Source organism: Urocitellus parryii, chromosome 11, assembly GCF_045843805.1.
Source record: "Urocitellus parryii isolate mUroPar1 chromosome 11, mUroPar1.hap1, whole genome shotgun sequence".
Taxonomy (NCBI): domain Eukaryota; kingdom Metazoa; phylum Chordata; class Mammalia; order Rodentia; family Sciuridae; genus Urocitellus; species Urocitellus parryii.
The window spans coordinates 79,585,676-79,608,604 of record NC_135541.1 but is presented as its reverse complement, the minus strand read 5'-3'; the positions used below and the strand labels follow the sequence as shown (position 1 = coordinate 79,608,604).

The following is a 22,929-nucleotide window of genomic DNA, read 5'->3' as shown; positions in this document are numbered from 1 at the left end:
AGTTATTAGGAATATAGAACTCACTTCAACTCACGTAATTGATTCTTTATAATATTTACAAGAGTTTCCTTTAAGGTATATCTGAACCCACTTTCTGCTTCTAGGATCATAATAAAATGTAGAACAGTGTAAAGTTACTTGTGATACAGAGAAGAAGGAGAGGAGGATCTGCATTAATTTTGGTGGTTGACCTACAGTTAATGTTAATGATTAATAAAATCAAATGCACATTGAACCAAAGCTTTCTTGTGTTCCTGTGTGTTTTTCATTCTACTGTAATTTATAATACCATATTTAGTTATGTTTTTGACAAAATGGAAACAGGTAGGCAGGCATGGACAAAAACAAACCACTATTTTATTGCCCTCATAGTTTAGGCAGAATTTAAAAAGGAGAGACTCTAGAATCCTTGGCTATACATAATTTATTAATTAAGCTATTTCTGGTAATTCACTACTCCAGAACTTCCCATCTAGCATGCTGAGGCACTGGTTGTGGCACAGATGACTGGAAATACAGACATTTTTAGCTTTCAGGACAAGTGGGTGGGTGAGGGGCTCATTGAAGCAGCTGGATTTGGCATAAACAGCAAAATCCAAGCACAGTGTCTTGCACAAATAGCAATTTCTAAATGTGTTCAGGATGTGAAAAATACATCAAGAAAACACTTCATTGATCATCTTCCATTGTTTTCTATTTTTTGATACTGATTGGTAAATGTTAAAGGTGATAAGCAGACCTTTTTAATTATAAAAGACTATATAAAACTAGTAAGCAATATCCTTTTCTGCAGTTCAATGAAAACAGTAAAAAATAAAAAATAAATTAAGTAAATTCTATTACAATTTGGACAGTAACAAACACTTCACTTACCACAACCATTGCTATGGTAAAATTAGGCCTGAGCTGGTAGTCACACCAAGGACTTGAAGCTCCATAACTGTCTTTGTATATGCCACGTTTGTGAACTAGATTTGGATGCTTCTCATTAGAATCAGAAGGATCTTCTGAAACATGAAACAGTTTTTCAAAGTTGTCTTGTATTTTTCTGTTCCATTCTTCATATGAGACTGTTACAACTTTCCCTGGAAAATGATGAAAAGACATGGCAGTTTCAGACATTTAAAGCAATTCAAACCTCTAATAAGAGCCAAAAAGTCGTATTTAGTACACTTATTAATTTTTATCTACTAGGGAGAAATAAATTGTATACTTTTTGAAAATGTAGCTAGCCTAAATTGAGATGTGATATAAAACATTTACTGGATTTCAAAAACTTAGTACTTCCCAAAATATAAAATAGCTCAGGAATAATTTTATATTGACTACAATTTGAATAATATTTCACAAACATTATCTTAAATGAAACATAATTAATTTCATCCATTTCTTTTTACTTTTAACAAATGAATTAGAAAATTTTAAATTATTTATGTGGCTCAAATAATATTTCAATGGGACAGAATTTTCTCAAAAAAGATGTAAAGATTTCAAAATTGTTCATGAAAATAGAACCTGTTCACAGTCACACTAAGATAAAAGAAAAGCACAATAAGGCAGTAACTATGTTGTTTTTCTTACCTCAGTTTAAACCGCTATCAAAAATATGGTTAGTGACTAGATTTGCTACAATTTCCATAGAGTAGATTAATAATTTTTCTTTCTTCTTGAAATTTATGGTTTTCTAATATTAGCTAACTGCATCAAATGATGAGTACATAGTTAAAAATACAGACAGTATTAGAAGTTTCTTTGTAAATAAAAGGAACAGCTTACCATGTCTTTTTACTCTAAGTTCATGATAAGGAAAAATATTTTTTTTGGATAATTCCAGCAACCAACGAACGGCAGATTTACACAAGCCCACAATTTCCACAGCAGACCCATCTCTAAAATTAAAAATAAATTTTATTCTCTAAGTAGGATTTGTTTAGGCACTATTTTAAGAAGGTATTTGATAAACAATTCTGATAAATAGTATAAGCATTTCATTATAAAAGCAACTATCTACTAAGAAATCCTAACTTTATAAGGAATATATAATTTTGCTGGGGACTGAAACCAGGCCTCACCCAAAAAGTGTTCTACCTGGAAGCTACACCCCTCCGTCCAGTAGCAACTATTTAAAAATTATTTTTTAGATAATTCTGACTGAAGATAAAATTTGAAGAAAAGAGCTTCTCAGCTTAATATAGTACAAGAAGCTATTTGTTGATAGCTTCTGAAATAAAAAAAGAAAAATGACAAATTCTGGGACAAAAGTTTAAAGAATTAGGAAGAAAAAAGATTCCCTTTTTATGAAGTGAAAAGACTTCATAAAATACAGAACAACTGATGGTTGCTCATATTTAAAAAAGATATGCACAATGAAATATTAACCATTGGGATGATAGATCATAAGACTTGATTTTGAAGTACTTGCAGAGGCTAAAACCTTGATAATTTCTAAAAAATAAAAAAAAAGAACAGAGAGCTTTGTTATATAACATGTATCAAAAGGAACATATCTGCATGACAAGGAGAAAGAAAGGATGAGTCAGAAAATAGAAGAGAGGAAGAGAGGCAGATTTTTATTGATTTACTATGAAGAATACATCATTAATAGAGTAAAGATTGTACAAGTATGTGTTTTTAAAAACTAAAATGGTAAATTAAAAGGGCATAATTAGGGGTTGGGGTTGTAGCTCAAGTGGTAGAGCACTCCCCTAGCATGCCTGAGGCGCTGGGTTCGATCCTCTGCATGACATAAAAATTTAAAAAAAGGTATTGTATCCACCTACAACTAAAATACATATATTTAAAAATATTTTTTTTAAAAAAAGGGCATAATTACAAAAGCACTTTAAAATAAACACTACCTTGGAGTGGCTGGGATTCCTCTGTTTCTAGCTCTGTCACTTTCTCCCATTTTATCCATCCATGTGCCACAATTTAAGCGATTTCCTCCATAAATAAATCCTGTTTTGTCATCAACCCCTGCAGTTATATTAAAACCTAAAAAACCCAAAACATGTATAAAACAAATGTTCTATAACTGGTACATATTATATATAGCAAATACAAATTAATATTTTATTTAAAATATTTATACAATTTATAGGAATATAATAAACCAGGACAACTATTCTGAAGATCAACTTGGTAATATCTTAAAAATTAGAGACGTAAAATTGAACAGTAATTACATTTCTTTCTAAATATACTCTAGGGAAATCCTTACTTCTGTGTACATGGAGATGCTTATAAGAATATTCATCATTACATTGCTTTTATCAGCAAAAAAAATAAGCCACTCAGTAGAGGAATGATTAAATGCTGTTTATATATGGGGAAACACTCTATATCATATAAAATTAAAGAAGTAGATTTATGTGAACAAAAATACCCAAGACAAAATAATTGAGTAAACAAGTCATAAAAGGAGATGTATAATAAAAACTTTTTCTGTAAAAGCTTAAAACAGATAATACTAATGTATACAACTATTCATGTCTATCTGGTCTATATGAAACTCATGAAATTATACATGTATTTGTGTATAATTTTAAAATACATCAAATATTTACACAGTGTATATGTTATAGTACACTGAATATATACAACACAACATAGATCACATGTAATTTGCATATACTTGAATACACACAAAAGTCTAAAGCATTAAAAATATACATGGAAATAGTGAACCCTGATTATAAGATAGTCATTAATTCTAGAGAGGAAAGGAAGAAAAGGAGAAATGAAGCTTTGGATATACCTGATATGGTTTATTTCTTTTCAAACAAAAACAGAAAGATCTGAAGAAAATATAACCAAATGTTAATATCTGCTTAATTTGAGTACTAAGTTTGAGGTAGAATTTATACCACTAACTGTAAGTTGAAATGAAAAATGAAATTAATTCAAAGATATAACAAAATATGTTCTTTAAATATAAAATCTATTTCTATTGATTTACTGAAGGAATAAAGAAGGATTAAAGAACTATAAGTGATTGTTAGCAGCTAACTTGGGTTAGCAGGGTTAGTATTTGAATGTTACTGCTAGAAATAATAAATTAATGATTTTAAATTAATATATAAAATGTAATTTTGAACGTACAATATTTGCCAATGAGTTTAGTGAGTTACCTAGAAACTCAAAGGTTCATTACGTTATATTAAAAATGGTGCCATTATATTAACATATTAATATATTTTAAATGTAATATTATATTTTAAAATCATAAATTATAAAACCATAATCATATTTTAAAATCAAAATACATATATTTCCTTCTAATATTTTTATACAGTAATATTTTTATAAATGGCTTATATCCAAATATTTTTTATTTACTAGATTTCACATTTGTGTGTCATAGGTATAATTTTGTAATTTTTCATTCTGGTCAATGTAAATATTTTATGTTAATTGTAAAGGCTCTTTCTTCCTTTTATATAATTATAAATGATGGTATGATCAATATCACCATAAAATATGACTTTTTTATGTGTTTTAAATTATTTCATAGGCTAGATACCTAGGATCAGATTAAATTAATAAAAACATAAATATTTTATATCTCTTTTTTATTTATATATGACAGCAGAATGCATTACAATTCTTATTACATATATACAGCACAATTTTTCATATCTCTGGTTGTATACACAGTATATTCACACCAATTCATATCTTCATACATGTACTTTGTATAATAATGATCATCCCGTTCCACCATCATTAATAACCTATGCCCCCTCCCTTCTCTTCCAACCCTCTGCCCTATCTAGAGTGGGATAGGGAGAGGGAGCATGGGAAGAATATTTTATATCTCAATAAATACATTTGTAAATTTTCTTTCTTTTTTTTTGGAGAAAGGGTCACACTAAGTTACTTAGGGCCTTACTAATTTGCTGAGGCTGGCTTTCAACTGGCAATCCTCCTGCTTTAGTCTCTCAAGCCATAGGATTATAGGCATGCGTCACCATGCCTGACTGTAAATTATTTTAAAAAAGGAATGCCATCACAAATTGGTGTGAATATACTTAGTATACAACCAGAGATATGAAAAATTGTGCTCTATATGTTTAATAAGAATTGTAGTGCATTCCACTGCCATATATAAATAAAAAAATAAAATAAAAATGGAATGCCATCAGTAGTATACAAATACTTCTCAAAACTAAACATTTTTGTTTTTGTTTGAATGGATCCCTCCCCACAAATTTAAAAATTGTAATCCTGGCCTCCAGTGTATCTGAGTGTGACTTTATTTAGAAACTGAACTTCACAAAGGTAATCAAGTTACAATGGTCATTAGGGTGGACCCTAATCCAATCTAACTGGTATTTTTATAAGAGGAGATTTGGGCACAGATATACCCAAAGGGAAGATGATGTGAACTATAGGAAGAATGCCATGTGAACATGAAGATCCCATACTAAATAAAGAGAGAGGCTTGGAACAGATTTTCCCTCACAGCCTTTTTGAAAGTTGCCTTTTCTCTTCACCCTTGAATAGATCCAGTATTTGATGAAACTCATGAAAGTGGGAGGCAACTGTTTTGCCCCTTCTCTTTTCTAGGGTGCACTCTACATGTGACTATGATTTCCAAGGAAATTTGTTTGCTATTTGCTGGGGTTTTTTGGGGGGAGGGGGAGAAGGGAATTAATTTCTAACTTCTTTCACTGATAAATAAACCACATGGATTGAGTTTGTAATTAAACAACATTTTTTTCCTGTCAGTCATTGTCTTATATACTTAGCACAGATTTGCAATTCAAAAATGTATGGCCTTCTTGGAACTCAGCTGTAGACTTGGCACATAACGGTGTGGTGCCAGAAGACAGATGCCTACAGAATGACTGGCAACCTTTCAGGTTTGAGAATGTAGGCCTGCTTCATTAAGAAGCCACGGATGTGGAAAGAATACTTACCAACAAGGGGAACAGCCAGGGTAAGTCCTTTATTTCTGTTTGGCATATAAAGACCCTCTATCCCATTGAGATTCTCTAATGAAAATCATGGAAACAGTCTGGAAGAGAATCTCTGTAAGTTTTAAGAGGGTTTTTTTTTTCTTCCAGCTTATTTTGGTTGTAATTTCTAGTTTTGAAAAATGTTAGATGGAAAATTTCATTTTAGAATTTTGGAATTCTGATACACATACAACATGGCTGAACCGTAAAAAAATTATGCTCAATGAAATAAGCCAGAAACAAAGGGCAAATATATTATTATTTCAATTATATGAGGTACGCAGATTATGATTTAGATGTGCTGGAAGCTTTAAGAGGTGTGGCCTGATGAAGGTGGTTGAGTCACTGGAGACATTACATTGGAAAAGATCAACGATGCCTTTCAGAAGGGGTTAGGTTCCAAAGAATAAGAATGATCATGACCCCTAAATCTCTGCCTTTCTTTCTTGTCATGAGATCTCCCCCACACATAATCTCTCCCACTATGAGGTTATCTGGCATGATGTGATATAACCAAGAGGGTCCTCACCAGAGGCCAAACTCAACAGGGATGCTTCAGCTTATACTTTCAGCCTCCAAACCTTTGAGCTAAACAAATCTTTTTCTTTATAAAGTGGCCTGCCTCAGGTATTTTGTTATAGCAACAGACACTGGAAAAATACATTCAAATAGTTAAATACATAGACACAGAAATTAGAATGGCAATTTTTAGGAGCTGGGGAATGAGTACTTATTGTTTACTGGGTAGTTTCTGTTTAGGATGACAAAAAAGTTCTGGAGATGGATAGTAATGATGGCTACACAACAATGTGAATGTAGTTAAAGCCACTGAACTGCACACTTACAAATGGCTAAACTGGGACATTTTATAATAAAAATTTTGAAACAATATTTTTAAAATGCTTAACAGTCAAAAAACCAGTAATCCAATTAGAAAATAAGCGAAAAACACAATTAGGGAAGATCAATGGCAAATAAGTACATGAAAAGATGTTTAACATTAGAGAAATGCAAATATTGTATAGCAGTCTACACAACCATTAGCACTTCTTTGAAAACAAAACAAAACAAAACTCCATAACAACAAATGGTGATTCAGTGTAGATGAAAATCAACCAGAATGGTACCATTCTGGAACATTGTTTGGCAATTTCTTATAAAATAAAACAGGCACTCATTATATGACTGATTCATATCCTTGGGCATTCCCTGAGAAATGAAATATATGTGTCATGTAAAAATCTACATATGAAATATTCACATTAGTTGTATTAGTAAAAGAATGGAAGAACCTAAATGTCCTTCAGTGGATGAATGGTTAAATAAATTCTGACATCCCCAAGAGGGAATACTATTCAGCAACAAAAAGGAATAAACTACCAATGCATGCAACCGCTTAGATGGATCTCGGGGGCATTAGGATTAATGAATAAAACCACTCAAAAGGTTATATGCAGTATAATTCAATTTACATAACATTCCCAACATAATAAAATCATATATAGAGAGAACTGATTAGCAGTTGTTACAGTTCAAGTGTGGCAGTAGAGTGGGTAGGTGTTAACTATAAAGGCGAACAGACACAAAGACTTTTGTGGTGATGGATTAGTTCTGTATCTTGATTGTGGTAGTGGTTACATGAAGTTATACATGGAGTCACATTTCACAGAACTACATGCACACATATATGCAAGTGTGATCATATATGCACAAACACACAGACACACAGATGAGAAAATGTAAAAACTAGAAACCAAATCAGGTTTAGTTAACAGTTAATAGGCTAGTTAACAGTATCACACTAATGTCAATTTCCTAAAGATACTTCAGTTATATAAGACATCCCCATTGGGAAAAGCTGAGGGAAACTGGGAGAATGGTTCATGGTTCTCCATGTATTACTTTTTTGCAAACTTTTATGAATCTCAAATTCTCTCTAAACTATAAAGTTAAAAAATTGATACGCATGGCATTTGCTATTAGATGGATAGAACTGGAGAACAGCATCTAAGTGAAATAAGACAGATCCAGAAAGTAAAGGGTATACTGTTTTCTTTCATATGCAGAAGCCAGAAACAAGGAAAAAAGAAAAGGGTACAGATCCCATGAAAATTGAAGGGAGATCAGTGGAGCAGAGGGGGAGGGAGACAGGATGGGAGAGGAACAGTAGAATGCAATTGACCAAATTATGATTTTCACCTTTATGTACATCTATAAATCACCAATTAAAACTATATAAATAAATAAAAAACCAGTAGAGTAGAGGAAAGGGAATATGGCAGCATGAACATGGGTGGAGGGAATAGGGGAAGAAAAGAAGAAATACTAGGGACTGAAATGGAACAAATGGTTGTGTGACTATCTCAAAATGAACCCAAAATTATATATAACTATAATGCACTAACAAAATATTAAAATGACATATAAATAAAATAATACATGTTTTATAAAAATAAATATACAATAAATGCATTAGAATGATTCTCTAAGAGAAATAGGGGAAAAATGAAACAATTAGCCTTGCATTGGCTAGTAATGATTGTGTACTATAAAATAAGGAAGAAGAAGTTAAAAGTTTATCAATTTTAACTTGATATACATATATCCTTTTTGTAAAAACTGTTTTATAGGAGACTAAGCCAAAGAGAGAGACCAGGGAAAAAATCGTAGTTTGCCACTTAGTAGCTCTGTGGTTCTGGGCAGGCTACTCTTCAGTTTTCTCATTTAGTAAAAATGAAAACAAAATAACTTGTTCCAAATGTTCTTGGGAGTATTAAATTGGAACAACATAGGTTAAGTAGTTAGCACAATGCCTACCAGATAATGATTCAATTCATGGCAATTAATATTGATATTATTGGGGCTGAGGATGTGGCTCAAGGGGAGGCACACTCGCCTGGCATGCACGGGGCGCTGGGTTCGATCCTCAGCACCACATAAAAATAAAAATAAAGATGTTATGTCCACCAAAAACTAAAAAATAAATATTAAAAAATTCTCTCTTTAAAAAAATATTGATGTTATCATTATAAATTGTAACCATCAATATTACTGTTAATATTGGCTGACTAGAATGATATGAAATTTCATATTTCCTCTAGAAACTAAAAACTAGGTGAGATCAGAAACAGTGTTATCTGTCTCATTGTTATATCCTAAGGTTTTTCACCCATTACTGCAAAGTGAGAGAATGATTACAAGGTTTAATTTCTCTGCATCAGTGAATATTCACTATGGAGTTAAAATTCCATACCTTCGTCCTTCATGTTTCGATCTATCTGTGGTCCAGCATTCCTTTCTCGGAACTGTATGCCTTGCATGTGTCTTTGCATGACTTCCTGTATTACTTCAAACAATGGCTGATCCTGTTTAAGACAGAATGGATGTGACCTCTATTAGAAACTACATACTTATCGTCTCCTAAATCCCACAACTTAAGTAATATGAAAACACATACTTTTCTTTGGAGGGAGAAATAAGGATTGGAGTAGGCCCAGGGAAAGGCAGCAGCTCCCACTACACAAAATAATACAATCTGTCATATGAATATTTAACATTAGTAGTTTTTACTATTCAGGCCTGTGACAAAATAATTTGTAATTTTGCAGATAGGTGAAATGATGAGCTTGAATAGTTTCTATCAGAACAATAAATAATAATGAGTTTAGCTTGTCATTTATCACCTAAATATTCTTACTCCTCTGCACACATAGGTAATAGTGATTAAATTATGTGCAAAAGTGGTACTCTCAAACATGGGAATCTATGATGACTTCAGAAAATATCCCAGTGAATGTAAAGAGTCCACAGATAATTTTTTTTGTCCATATTAATAATAAAGTAATACTTAGGATGACATATAGGGAGATATATAATTGTATTTTTAAAAAATAAGGTGAAGCATATAAACTAAAAATGAAATTTAGAGTCCTTGTATATTTGATTATACTTTATACTTTATTTTTTAAAAAAAACCTGTAAATAAATCTGAATCTATCATATAAAAATTCTTGATATAGTTATAAAATGTATGAAGCACATAAAAATACTGTGCAACTTTTACCAAATTGTGAGAAAATAAATAGATCTAAAATAAATACTTACTTGATAACATTAACCCATGTAGGACAATGGAACATAGATAAAGAATTATTTTTTGACATATGTTTTTTGAGTATTTCGTGATAAATATAAACATCATGGGGACACAAACATGCAAGCCCTGAAGCAGTTTTCACCACCCCTGAAGTCTTATACTGAACACATGATAACAAAAGCAGATCAGAAGTGACAAAAACGTAGTATTATTGTACATTCCCTATTGGGGAAAAACACTTGAAAATGTTTATCAGTTCAACATCATTCATAAGATAGACTCTGAACTACCTAGATTGGTTGACAAAACCCTCTACACCTGATTCACCCTTTCCATATTCTCTCACTACCCTCAGGTGTTTTACACAGAAATTGAAACTAGGCTGAGCAGTATGTCCTAAACTGTCCTTCAACTCAATATGCTTCACTGTTCCTTTCATCTTTCAAGTCTTCCCATACTCTCCCACAAACTCTCCTATAATCCTACTCACATTTTAAGAATCCGTTTAGGTGAAATTTTAGCTACTTTATAAGTCCTCCTCCCTGAGTCCCACCTACTACTCCTCTCTCCCTTATATGAGACTGCATAGTACTACTTGTCCATATTTGCAATGACCATGTTTATGTGGACACATCATCTCTTCTACCATGTAACAAGCTCTTTAGGCAAGGAGCAGTTTTATGTTCACTGTGTATTAGGAAATAAGTCATATTTCAAGAAAAATGTTTTAATAAATTCTCTTTACCAGTGTCCCAGCAGGCAAAGGAGCAGAATCATCTGTTGGATACATTCTGGAAACTGGGCACTTGAGAATGTCTACACCATTTGGAACCATTTTACAGTAATCCTGAATACACTGGAGCCACCACCACACAGCATCCCGGCAATTGTATCTGGCATAAGTTCCTTCACCGAGGAGATTAGGAATGAGACCATGCCTCAGGGTACCAGCAAACGCTAAAATAATATTCCTAAACAACAGAATTGAATGGATCATTTGAAATGAAAACATACTATTAAAAACTGAACACAAACATGTTCACTTTTGGTGATTGTGTCATGGAAGTATTTTCTCACTTGTCCTTATTTCTTTTTGTATATATTTTTAGAAAGCGGTCATAATATGATAAACAAGCACTGAATTGAAAGTAAGAGATTTTGGTTGCAGCCCTGGCTTTTTCTCTAACAATTTGTGACTTTCCCTCTTTGGAACAGTTTTTTCATCTGTGTAGTCAGGGATTGGGCTGGGTGATTTTAAAGTTCCTTATAGCTCTAGATTCTACTTTTGAAACCCATAGTATTTCAAAATCCAAGTAATTATTAGGCACAAACTTTTATTTTATAACATACCAAAAGCAAAGCAAATATATAAGAAAACCGATGGCTAGAAGCTGACTTTAAAAAAACCACTCAATTTTAAAAATTGGTATTTAAAATTTAAAAATAGTATTCTACTATCATACACCAAATGAGATGTAAGATTTGGTGTACCTCATTTGTAAGATGGAGTTGTGTTCTGGAAAGATCATAAAATTAAGAAATAATATGGCTGAGGTCTAAATCCTAGCTTTGCCAACCTGTATGATCTTGGAAAAAGTTATTTGAAAACATCTAGTCTCTTTAACTAAAACATTCAGAAATTTTATTAATTCTATATCTCAGTTTAATGTTTGTCCAGTAATAGTACAATAGGAAAGTTTTGTTTTCTAAAATACAAAAGGGTCCGTATGCACATGACATTCCCAATTAATAAAAGATGAGAGTTCTAGCAATCTTGACCATCCAGATAAATGTCATACACATGAAAACTGAATAAAAAGATTTCTGATCCATGAATACCTCTACAAAGGGAGGAAGGAAAACCACCCCTGTAGTATAGATAGTCAAAATAGTTGTTCCATTTCGCATTTCCTAACCAGACTTCCAGTTGGTGATTGCTACCTAGATGATGTCAATACAGTTTCTCCTACCAACCTTGCCCTCTCCATCCCCAGGTTAAGATTCAGGGGGTCTGCCATAGGCACAAAGAATAGGCATTTCTAACAAGTTCTCAGATGATGGTGTTAGTACTGGTTTGTGGAACATTCTGAATCACACTGCTGCAGAACTTTTTTTTCAACTTCCAATAAATTCATTTATATTATTGTGTGACATAAGAAAAGATCATTTGAATCTGGAAACTGGAGCTTATAAGCTTGCAACAAACAAAAGGAAAGCTGCTATCTTTTTTTTTTTCTGTAAGACTCAACAAGCCAGCAGTAACTTCATTATAAAAGACATAAAATGATCAAAAATTTTCTTATAAAAATAAACTTACAAATTCTGAACATAACCTAACCTATAATATGAATGAGTAGAACTTGGTAAATTCAAAGAGTTTTCCCTCCTTTAAATTGTTCTTATATTTTTCAATGAACATTTATAAAAATACCATTGAAAAATTTATGGAAAACATACCTCTCAAATGTTGAGATTAGATGGATCAGAAGAAAGGTTTGAAGAACACATAGAAAACATTAAGACATAAACTTACATTGCAACTTTTTAGATGATCTCTTACCTGGCTTCTAAATATCGTCCAGTAACCAGCAGTAAACCTTTAAGTGCAATAAAAGTATCCCTTCCCCAGCAGCGGAAAAGACCAGAAGAAAAATGAGGTAAGCCTAACAGAAAAGATAAATATATGTAAATATAAATATAATAAACTGTATTATCACACAATAGTTACTCTAAACATGGGGTAGAAGAGTAAGTTACAATGTGTCTGCAAACTCTCTAAACTTATCTGCAAAAATGTATGCCTGGTATGTCAACTTTTATGGAATGAAATTTATATATATATATAACCACTGAGCCAAATTTCCAGGCTTTTTTATTAATTTTGAGACAGGGTCTCACTACATTCCGTAGGGTCAGCATGCCTTAATTCCTGAGGCTAGCTTTAAACTCATGATCCTCCTGCCTCCAACTCCTGAGTCAATAGGATTATAGGCATGTGCCACCACCCCCAGAGCAATTCTTCTTCTTTTTAAAAAATATTTAGTTTTTAGTTGTAGTTGGACACATACCTTTATTTTATTTATTTATATGTGTTGCTGAGGATCAAACCCAGGGCCCCACACATGCCAGGCAAGTGCTCTACTGCTGAGCCACAACCCCAGCCCCAATTCTATATTCTTATCAGGATATTTTTTGCTTGTTTGTTGGAGATAGGCTCTTTCTATGTTGCGCAGGCATTCTCCAGTTTCAGCTTCTGATGCTGGGAATATAGTGTGTACCACCACATCTGATTTACCAGATTTTAAAAGTCCCAAAGGAGATTAGAAAACAGTGCTAGATTTTTTTTTTTTTTTGAGGTTCTGGGGATAGTACCCAGGGACTCCTGTATGCTATGCCAGCACTTTACCACTGAGTTACATCCTCTGCCCCAAGAACAAGTGCTAGACAATTGATTTTAAGATTGCTAGACAACTGATTTCAAGATATCTTTAAAAAGACAAAAACCTTTATTTTAATAAATTAAAAGCCAGAAATCAAATATTTAACATATAAAGTAATATAATATGATACTAAGTACATGCTTTAAAGATTCTACCGTGCCTTTAAGGATAATAAATAAATCTAAATATGAAATGATTACCTGAATGATAACCAACTAAATACATATATTACTCTATATTCTGGAGCCAAAGATATTACCAAATTTCCTATTAATTTAAAATAAATTAATACTGTTACACTTTGTATATAATAAATAAATATAATGTTTGTCAACTGAAAATAAATATATTTTGGCTGGGTGTGGTGGCACAAGCCTGTAATCCCAACAATCTGGAATGCTGAAGCATGAAGTTCACGAGTTTGAGGCCAGTCTCAACAATTTAGCAAAGCCCTAAGCAACTTAATGAGATCCTGGCTCAAAATTTAAAAAATAAAATAAAAAAGGGCTAGGATGAAGCTCAGTTATAAAGCACCCCTAGTTTCAACCTTCAGTACCTTCCCCCTCAAAAAAGGAAAAGTAAAAATAAATGAATTTTTAAAAAGTGTTATACTTTCATAAAAATTTTTTGCAGATGAAAACGGGATTTTGTATGCTAAACAATGAACATTCCTGGTAATTACAACTTTTATGTGTAAGATAAAAATAGAATATGTAATAGGAAAAATTCTAAAATTTTACTTTTAAACTGATTTGAGTTTCTTTATTTTTTTTTTCCCCTGTGATTCAGGAGATTGAAGAAAGGTCCTTGTACATGTTAGGCAAGTGCTCTACCACTGATTTACATTCCCATTCGAGTTGGATTTTATAAAACATTTGAAGAAATATGATTGTTAACTGTTATTTGTACTAAAAAAAAAAGTCAAAAAATGGTGAAGCAGCCAGGTACAGTGGCACAGGCCTATAATTCCAGAAATTCAGGAGATAGAGGCAGAAGGATCACAAGTTCAAAGCCACCCTCAGCAACTTAGTGAGACCCTAAGCAATTTAGTGAGACCTGGTCTCAAAGTAAAAATTAAAAAAGGGTGGAGATGTGGCTCAGTGGTTAAGCACCCTAGGTTCAATCCCCAGTGCCAAAGGGAACCCCCCCCAAAAAAAAAGAGAGAAAGAAAAAGAGAAAGAATAAAAAGAGAAATATTGGAACAAAGGGCAACATTAGACATTTTTTTCTATGCTATCTCCAAAATGATAGTACAGAGTTTCCCTAAACACACTGTGTTTTTTTTAATATGTTTTTTAGTTGTCAATGGACTTTGTTTATTTATATGCAGAACTGAGAATTGAACCCAGTTCCTCACTCTTACTAGGCACAATCCCAGCCCACACTGTGTATTTTTAAATAATGGTTGATATACATGATTGATGGCTACAAACTTTGATGATGATGACAATGACAGGAGCTAACATATAGGTAGCAGTCTGTGTCAGATAGCATTCCTATAGTTTAACCCATTCAACATTTTGTATGAAACATAGATAGAGAGATTCAAAGGTGACTTTAAATTTGTATATCCTAAAATACATACAGTCTGTCTTTGTTAAAAAGGAAAGGCTATAAAATCTGTATCACTGATATGTGGAAATATTTATATTAACTTTTTTAATTTGTTCTTTTTAGATATACATGAGAGTAGAGTATATTTGGACATATTATATATACAGGGAATATACTTCCCATTTTTGTGGTTGTACATGATGTGGAGTTACACTGGTCATGTGTTCATAATGTACACAGGAAAGTTACTGCCCAATTCATTCTACGGGCTTCCTATTACCATCTTTGCTTCTGTTCACTCCCCTTTGACTAATCCAACAAACAAACAACTATTTTTCCCTCCCCACACACCCATATTAACCTTTTCATCTCTGAGAGTATACAACTTATAGATCATATATCTTTGGAATAATTTCTGCTTTGTCAATTATTATAAAAGTTTATAATTATAACATGTTTTGCAATACTGTCACCAAAGAAATAAATTCCCAGCCATTTTAAAATGAACCTCCAAAAAACCTACCTGCAAATCTGAGTTTATTCTATTTTTGCCAGTAAGCACTAGGCAAAACATTCCATGCTAGAAAAAAATACCAGAATTTCTATTTACTTACTATACTACACTTGGAAGTAAGCATTATCAGGTACCATTAACATATATTGGTATACAATTTATAAATAAATGCATGTATTAGGGGTATTTAACAGCAACAGCATACAATCAAAAGACTGAGATTACTATTTGATGTAATAGGCTTCTATAAAATAGGCTAAAACCTAAAATTCTTCATATCAGCATGTTTTTTTCCCCACAATGGCTCAGTTCAGTTTCATGAGTATTTGCATGGATTCATTGGGAAATGACAGGTACTAGAAGATCAAACAGTCAAGTGAAAATATGAAACAATTATAAAACTAAACCAGAGTTTTAATTTCATTCTTTAATAAAAAAATTTTTTTTGTGTGGTGATAGGGATTGATCCTAGGGCCTCACACATACTTGGCAAGTACTCTACCCCTGAGCTACATCTCCACTCCCAAAAAAGAGTTTTATGATTTTTTTATGATCATTCTAAATGAAAAGGTAATTTTTATTGTAGTTGTTGGGTACTATGAAGCCTTTTCATTTGATCTGAGCAGATACAAATTTAAAGAAATTTAAATTTAACAGAGGGAGCCATGAATATATATTACTTTCTACAATTTCACATATTTCAGGTTAGTTTTGAGAATTCTCAATTTCAGTGACCTCAAGTATTAAATATTTTCCAGGAATATGATGGAAATTTGTTTTTTAAAAAAGCCTGTTCTTTATCCTATTTTGCTTACTCATATTTGTTATTTGATTGAATTTTTTAATGTACTTTCAGGAACAGATGCCAATAAACATGGCTGGAAGTATTTTATGTCCAATTGACAGCATCTGGATGCATAATAATATTAATTTCTTAAAACTTTTATTACTTTTGGCTGGGGCTATGGCTCAGGGTTAGTGCACTTGCCTGGCATGTGTGAGGCACTGGGTTAGATTCTCAGCACCACATATAAATAAATAAAATAAAGGTCTATCAACAACTTAAAAAATATTAAAAAAAATTATTAGATGTTGATAGACCTTAAATTTATTCATTTATTTATATGCAGTGCTGATAATTGAATCCAGTGGCTCACAGATGTTAGGCAAGCATTCCACCACTGAACCACAACCCTAATCCCCATATAATAGTTATGTAAAATCAGTTTTGTGTTTTGTAACTTATAGGACACCTTTAAATGATCTTTAGATAAGTTTATTTTAAAAAATGGGAAGAGATATAGGAAAATGGATAGTAAAATAATGATTTAAAACATATATTTTAAATATTATTTAAAATAATACCATGAGTTGGAAGAAAAGGATTAACCAGATACAATAAAAACACACATAAATGCCTATACACAGTTATAGTTAAATAATAACATGGTTAGTATTTTAGGAGTATCTATGAAATTTTACTAAGCAATAATATACAGTCTTGGATAACTTCATTAATTTTTTTTAAAAAGTCTTTTTCTTGTAAGTTTTCCTTTTGAATACTATTGACTTATACATTTCAACCTTCTACAAAATTTCTTACCTGCAGCTAAAGAAGCACAACACTGCTGCTTTTCCTTTGTGATCTCATTCAACCTATATGGTACATCCAGAAGGGAAGGTGAAAGAAGTGGCAGAGAAGGGAATTTTCCTACTCCACACATTTGGACTGAACCCAGTGAAAGGTGTTTCACAAAGGTTGAACCATTCTGAACAAAGCTGTAATGAAAGTGATATGATCTGTAAAAATACAAAACTTTTTAGCAGTTTTATTCTGTTTTTCCCCTTCAAATGATTTCTCCACACAAATGTATAAAGATAGTAATATTGTAGGAAAAAAATGTTCAATTTTATTAGATTTCAGAACTGCTTTCATGGCATCCATTATTTTAGCCGGCTTTAGTCCAGGCCTTGTTGTAACACAAATGGCAGAACTGAAGTGCTTTTTCTTTCTGAAAAATCTGAAAATATGCCCAAATCAACTTGCTGGCTCTCATAATTCATTTCCATTTGTAGTTTTATTTTAGAAAATTTCATTGTAAAAGGCAGATTTCATTCATAATAATACCAGAATATATATTTTTTAATTGATGAAAGTTAGAGAAAGAACTCTATGTACATATTCTAAACATTATATCAATTAACTTTAACAAATCAATGAATAAATAAATAGAAACAAATAACATAAAACAAGTTAATTTTTCCCAAACATATTTTATATAGAACAGATTTTACATGGGTTTGTTTTTGTATGTTTCAGACTAAAGGATGTTAATAAGTTTACTCTCTACTTAAAAACTTTTCCATTTCTGAGTCTCCAAAATTCATGCTTTGGTCTTTTAAGAGCATGTGTAAAGTGACTCTATGTATAGTTTCTATGCAAACACACCTATTTACATAAGATTTGTTGGATATACCTTGACATCTGCTTCCATGCTGCATCCAGAAGAGTGGTGTATGCACCAATTAATATAGCATCAAAGTAACATGGGATAAGGTATCGTGGGATCTGCTTCAAGTAGAAGAACATAGCCTGCAACCATTTACCAACCTGTTGTAAAAATAATTTAAAAAGTTAATTTGGTGTGTTCACAGGCTATGCATATTTTAAGAGATAAATCATAACATGAAACTGTGCTATCCAATAATTCATGAATCAAATTTCCATGTATTAAAACTAGAAACACAAAGAAGGGAGGAAAACAGGTAAATATTTTATATATATATATATATATATATATATATATATATATATATATATACGTATATATATATATATATAATGTATATATCTATATATAATAATTCTTATGGTGCCTTTGCTTATTTTAGACTAGAACACAGCTTACTTATTTAATACTTACTTCAGCAATATTTCCTGAACGTGAAATAAGCCGGCCACTGACATAATCGATCATCCAATCTCCAGATCTCAAATTTTCACAGAAAGGATGCCCCAAGTCATTCTTTGGTCTTATTTCTGCCAATACGGACATTAGCCCTGAAAATTCAGATATGCCATGCTGCATTACTGGTAAAGTCAAAATGTCCCATAGTTGAGTTATGGCTAGTCCTGATGATTTGATGTGAACAGAGAAGCAGACAAAATAGCCACTTAGTCCACAATGGCACTCAGCATAGTAGGAGGAAAGTGTGGCGGTATGGACTGGAACCAGGATGCAAAGGGGTGTTGATGGAGACTACTGCCACAATTCATACAAAGCTTCCCAAAAGTTATAACTTGTGGCACTGGTCTACTTTTTTTTTTACTTTTATAATATTCAAAGTCAATTGGCATTTTTATTTTTGCCTTAAGGCATAAAGGAGAAAAAATTTATAATCCTGTATCTTTCCATGTTAAAAAGTGGTAAATTCATTATTATTCATGCAAGATTTAAGAAAATCACAGAACTGGTCTCGGAGAAAGCAAGAATACCTATGGTGATAAGAAGAATAAAGCTTGCTTTAGAGGAACTCTGAGGAGGCACTTCAAAGTAAGCAAATTAACAAGGTGAGATATTAGGCAAATTCTCATTTAGGCAAAATTATTAATTATTAGGCAAAATTCTCAAATAGATGCATTAGAATGTCTATGTGTACATAGCAGAGTCTGCTATTCAATGAAAGAACAATTGCATTTCTTTTATCATTCAACAAGATAATCCATAGCTTAGCTACTGTGAATTATGCTGCTATAATGCCTGCATGACTGTAGTATGTGATTTTAAATTGTTTGGATGTATGCTAAGGAGTGGGTCAAATGGTGGCTCCATTCCTAGTTTTCTAAGTAATCTCCCTCCATACTGTATTCCATAGTGACTGCACCAATTTGTAGTCCCACCAACAATGTATAAGTGTACCTTTTTCCCCATATCCTTCCCAACATTTATTATTGTTACTTGGATTCTTGATAATTGCCATTCTCACTGGAGTGAAATGAAATCTCAGCGTGCATCAAAAGATGAATGGATTAAAAAATGTGGTATATATACACAATGGAGTATTACTCAGCCTTTAAGACATGTGCCAGTAAATGATGGACTTGGAGACTATCATGCTAAGGGAAATAAACCAATCCTCAAAAACCAAAAGTTTTCACTGATATATGAAAGCTAACCCACAATAAGGCGGGGTGGTGAGAAAACAGAAGTTCAGATTAGACAAAGGGGAATGGAGGGAAGGGAGGGGGAATAGAAAAAAAAAAGGTAATGGAATTAATCTTACATAATTTTGCTATGTACATGTATGAATACCCCACTGTGAATCCCACCCAGGTGTACATCCATAAGAATGATGTCCTTAATAGAATAAAATACATTCCCTGCTTATATAGTTATATCAAAATACACTCTACTGTCATGTATAACTAAAAAGAACCAATAAAAATTAAAATTAAAAATTAATCATTCCTACCTTATTAAAAATGTTATTTTGGTTTCAGTGATATCAACTAAATTTAGTTAGAATTCAATGAATCCATGAACTGTGTATATGGTATATTCTGAGAAATAAATAAATTTAAGATAAAGTTTTTCCTTCAAGGGAAGGAAAATTTGGGAAATAAAGCCTAAATACAAAAAATCTGGAAAGCAAGACAGTATAAAATAACATTCTACATATGTCCTAAAACTTTTGTAAAAGGTGAATGTTGCTCAGTAAATATTGGTACCACTGTTGAACAATGAAATATGATGGGAACAGTGTTTCAGGAAACAGATCTGACAGTGTCCAAAGGGATGGAATTAAGTGTGGAGGAAGGAACAACAGCTAGAGTGAAAATGGAGTAGGGTAACTGCTTAAAACAACTAACAGATACATTTACTTACTACTCATAGAACAAAATACTTTGTTTTGCCAATAAATACAACAGGTCTCAGAAAAATTTACTAGAACTTATGTGCTTGCTTTAGTAGGAGGTATAAAAGCTGAAGACAAGAACCACAAAAAAAATTAAAAGCTACATTCTTCTTTCTCAAGTTATAATCTTAGTAGAATTTTAGAGTAAATACTTCCTAAGTGCTTATTATGAACTCAGTATTGTCTAAGTGTATTAAATGTATTAACTCCCTTCATTCTATCAACAATCCCTTGTGATACTATTATTAGCAACATTTTTCAATGAGAAAACTGAACCATAGAGAGTTTAACTACTCTAAGTGCCAGGAGCCACAGCAAAAGTATTATGATACATGGCACCTTTGGTTAAGGTGACTGCCAGCTAGCCATTGAGATGATATGATTATGTTAAGATTTACATTCATATGGAAATTGGACTCCTGCTGTTCACCTCGGCCTGCTACTCATGTTACGGGACTCCCGGAGAGTTCCCATTGGTTGGGGAAGGATAGTAGGAGGGAATTTCCGGGGGAGGTCCGGGCCCCCGGTTCCGGTAGACACACACACGTGTGTGGACCAGCTTGCTAGCCAGGCGTGCACGGGGTATTTGGCGGCCTTTTTAAAAATAAAGTTTTTGTTCCTACTTGAGTGGCTTGTGATTCTGTGCTCAGCCAGGTTGCGGCATCTAAGGTTATGCAGCTACTCAGTGGAACCTAGGTCTAGTTTTAGAACCTGCTTCTTAAATACAATGATAAAAATTCATAAAAAATTATAAGTACCAAAATAAGGTAATATATTCCAGAAAGTATAGTAAATAAAGGTAATGGGTGTCTGTCTGTAGAACAAAGAAATTACTGAAGAAAGCGATAGTTTGTAAAAGTTCAGCTGGGCATGACGGTACACACCTGTAATCCCAGCAATTTGGGAGGCTGAGTTTGGAGGATTGCAAGTTCAAGGCCAGCCTGGGCAACTTAGTGCAACTCTGTCTCAAGATTAAACAATAAAAAAAGGCAGGGGATGCAGCTCAGTGGAAGAGCATCCCTGGGTTTAATCCCTGGTACTGCAATGAAAACAAAACGTTAAAAAAATAAAAATACAAGGAAAGGCTTTATGGAAGGTGTAAAAATGAAACTGGTCCTTAAAGAAGGGTTAAGTGACAAAGAAATAAAGGTCAAAAAAGAGGCATGACAAATGGGAAAATATATGAACCAGAAATATGGGTTTGATAAAACAAATTTCTTATACAAAAATCTGGGAAAATATTACCAACCAGACAGATTAATATTAAACTCACAGTTAAATATTTGGTTTCTATAACCCATCTTATAAATACACTAACTACATAATATACTAATATAAGTTTGTTCCCCACTCTCTCTCTTAGATGCTGGGAATCAAACCCAGGGCCTTCAGCATGCTAGACAAGAACTCTACCACTGAGCCATGTCCCTAGCCCTGTAAGTTCCTTTATAGGAGGAAACAAATATGCAATAAGAACAAAAATCCAATTAGTCCAATTAGATGAAGAAGGAAGAAGAATGTGTTATATTTATAACTCAGTTTCTTTTGGAGACTAAACAAACATATTCTGCTTTTTGAACATAATAAACCAAGTCAAAAAATATTAATTAAGTTTAAAGTATATTTAAGAATTCTAGATGATTTGAACAAATGACACAGGACCAGTAATTCTAGGTAGCATTTACTGAGTGAATACCTTGTGCTACACCCTGGTTATAGTGTTTTACTTGAATAATTTTATTTACTCCTCATGAAGCCTTCTGAATTAGTCAATTTATTCACATCTTACTGAGGCAAGAACTGGGGTACAGAGAGATTATGTTACTTGCCAAAGGTCAATGAGTATGGAGCAGAGTCATAGTTTGAACCCAGGCAGTTTGCACTCTCAGCCCATACTTCTATTTATTTAAAGAAGACATTTTATGTCTGTAAAAGAAAAATGAAAAGTTTGTCTATTCTTATACTTGCTTACCTTGAAGACCTGCATATTTAAGGGAAGACCAGTTTGGTATGTCATAGCAACCTCCACCATCTTCCTGTTCTTCTGATTCACATCGGTAAAGTATCTGATTTAGCTCAGTCAAAGTTAATTTAGAGGCAATACTAAGAATTGAAAAACAAAGATAAGTGGTTAAATATACTGAATTTTACTTGCTTTTAATAAAAGCAAAAGAATAAAACCTGCATTATAAAGTATCTTAGTAATGTACATTTTTGGAACTCAGTATTAAAATAAACATCATATATATGTTATAAATAGTAATCAAGATGCTAGAAATTAAATTACAACTAATATACTCCAAAACCAAGTACATGATTAAAGTACCAAATTTTATTGATTAAAGCATGATGGAGGACTTAAAATCAGCATACTACAATGACTCAACCACATCAATGTTTATAGCAGTTCAATTCACAATAGCTAAACTATGAAACAAACCTAGATGC

General features: G+C 32.5%; 1 protein-coding gene across 5 annotated transcripts in view; it reads right to left on the bottom strand.

Moving 5' to 3' along the window:
- Positions 1-22,929, bottom strand: part of Agl (amylo-alpha-1,6-glucosidase and 4-alpha-glucanotransferase) — a 66,352-nt gene that overhangs the window by 11,503 nt on the left and 31,920 nt on the right. For 4 of the 5 annotated variants that reach the window (XM_077803633.1, XM_077803635.1, XM_077803634.1 and 1 more), the window contains 10 exons: positions 22,454-22,584; positions 18,489-18,625; positions 18,042-18,175; positions 17,168-17,343; positions 12,617-12,719; positions 10,802-11,027; positions 9,214-9,325; positions 2,859-2,994; positions 1,777-1,889; positions 874-1,085 (listed from right to left, as the gene is read on the bottom strand). In XM_077803633.1, coding sequence (XP_077659759.1) covers positions 874-1,085; positions 1,777-1,889; positions 2,859-2,994; positions 9,214-9,325; positions 10,802-11,027; positions 12,617-12,719; positions 17,168-17,343; positions 18,042-18,175; positions 18,489-18,625; positions 22,454-22,584 — 1,480 coding nt within the window. Of the gene's footprint in view, positions 1-873; positions 1,086-1,776; positions 1,890-2,854; positions 2,995-9,213; positions 9,326-10,801; positions 11,028-12,616; positions 12,720-17,167; positions 17,344-18,041; positions 18,176-18,488; positions 18,626-22,453; positions 22,585-22,929 lie in introns of those variants that run through there. The other variant, XM_026401394.2, reaches the window with a different exon arrangement.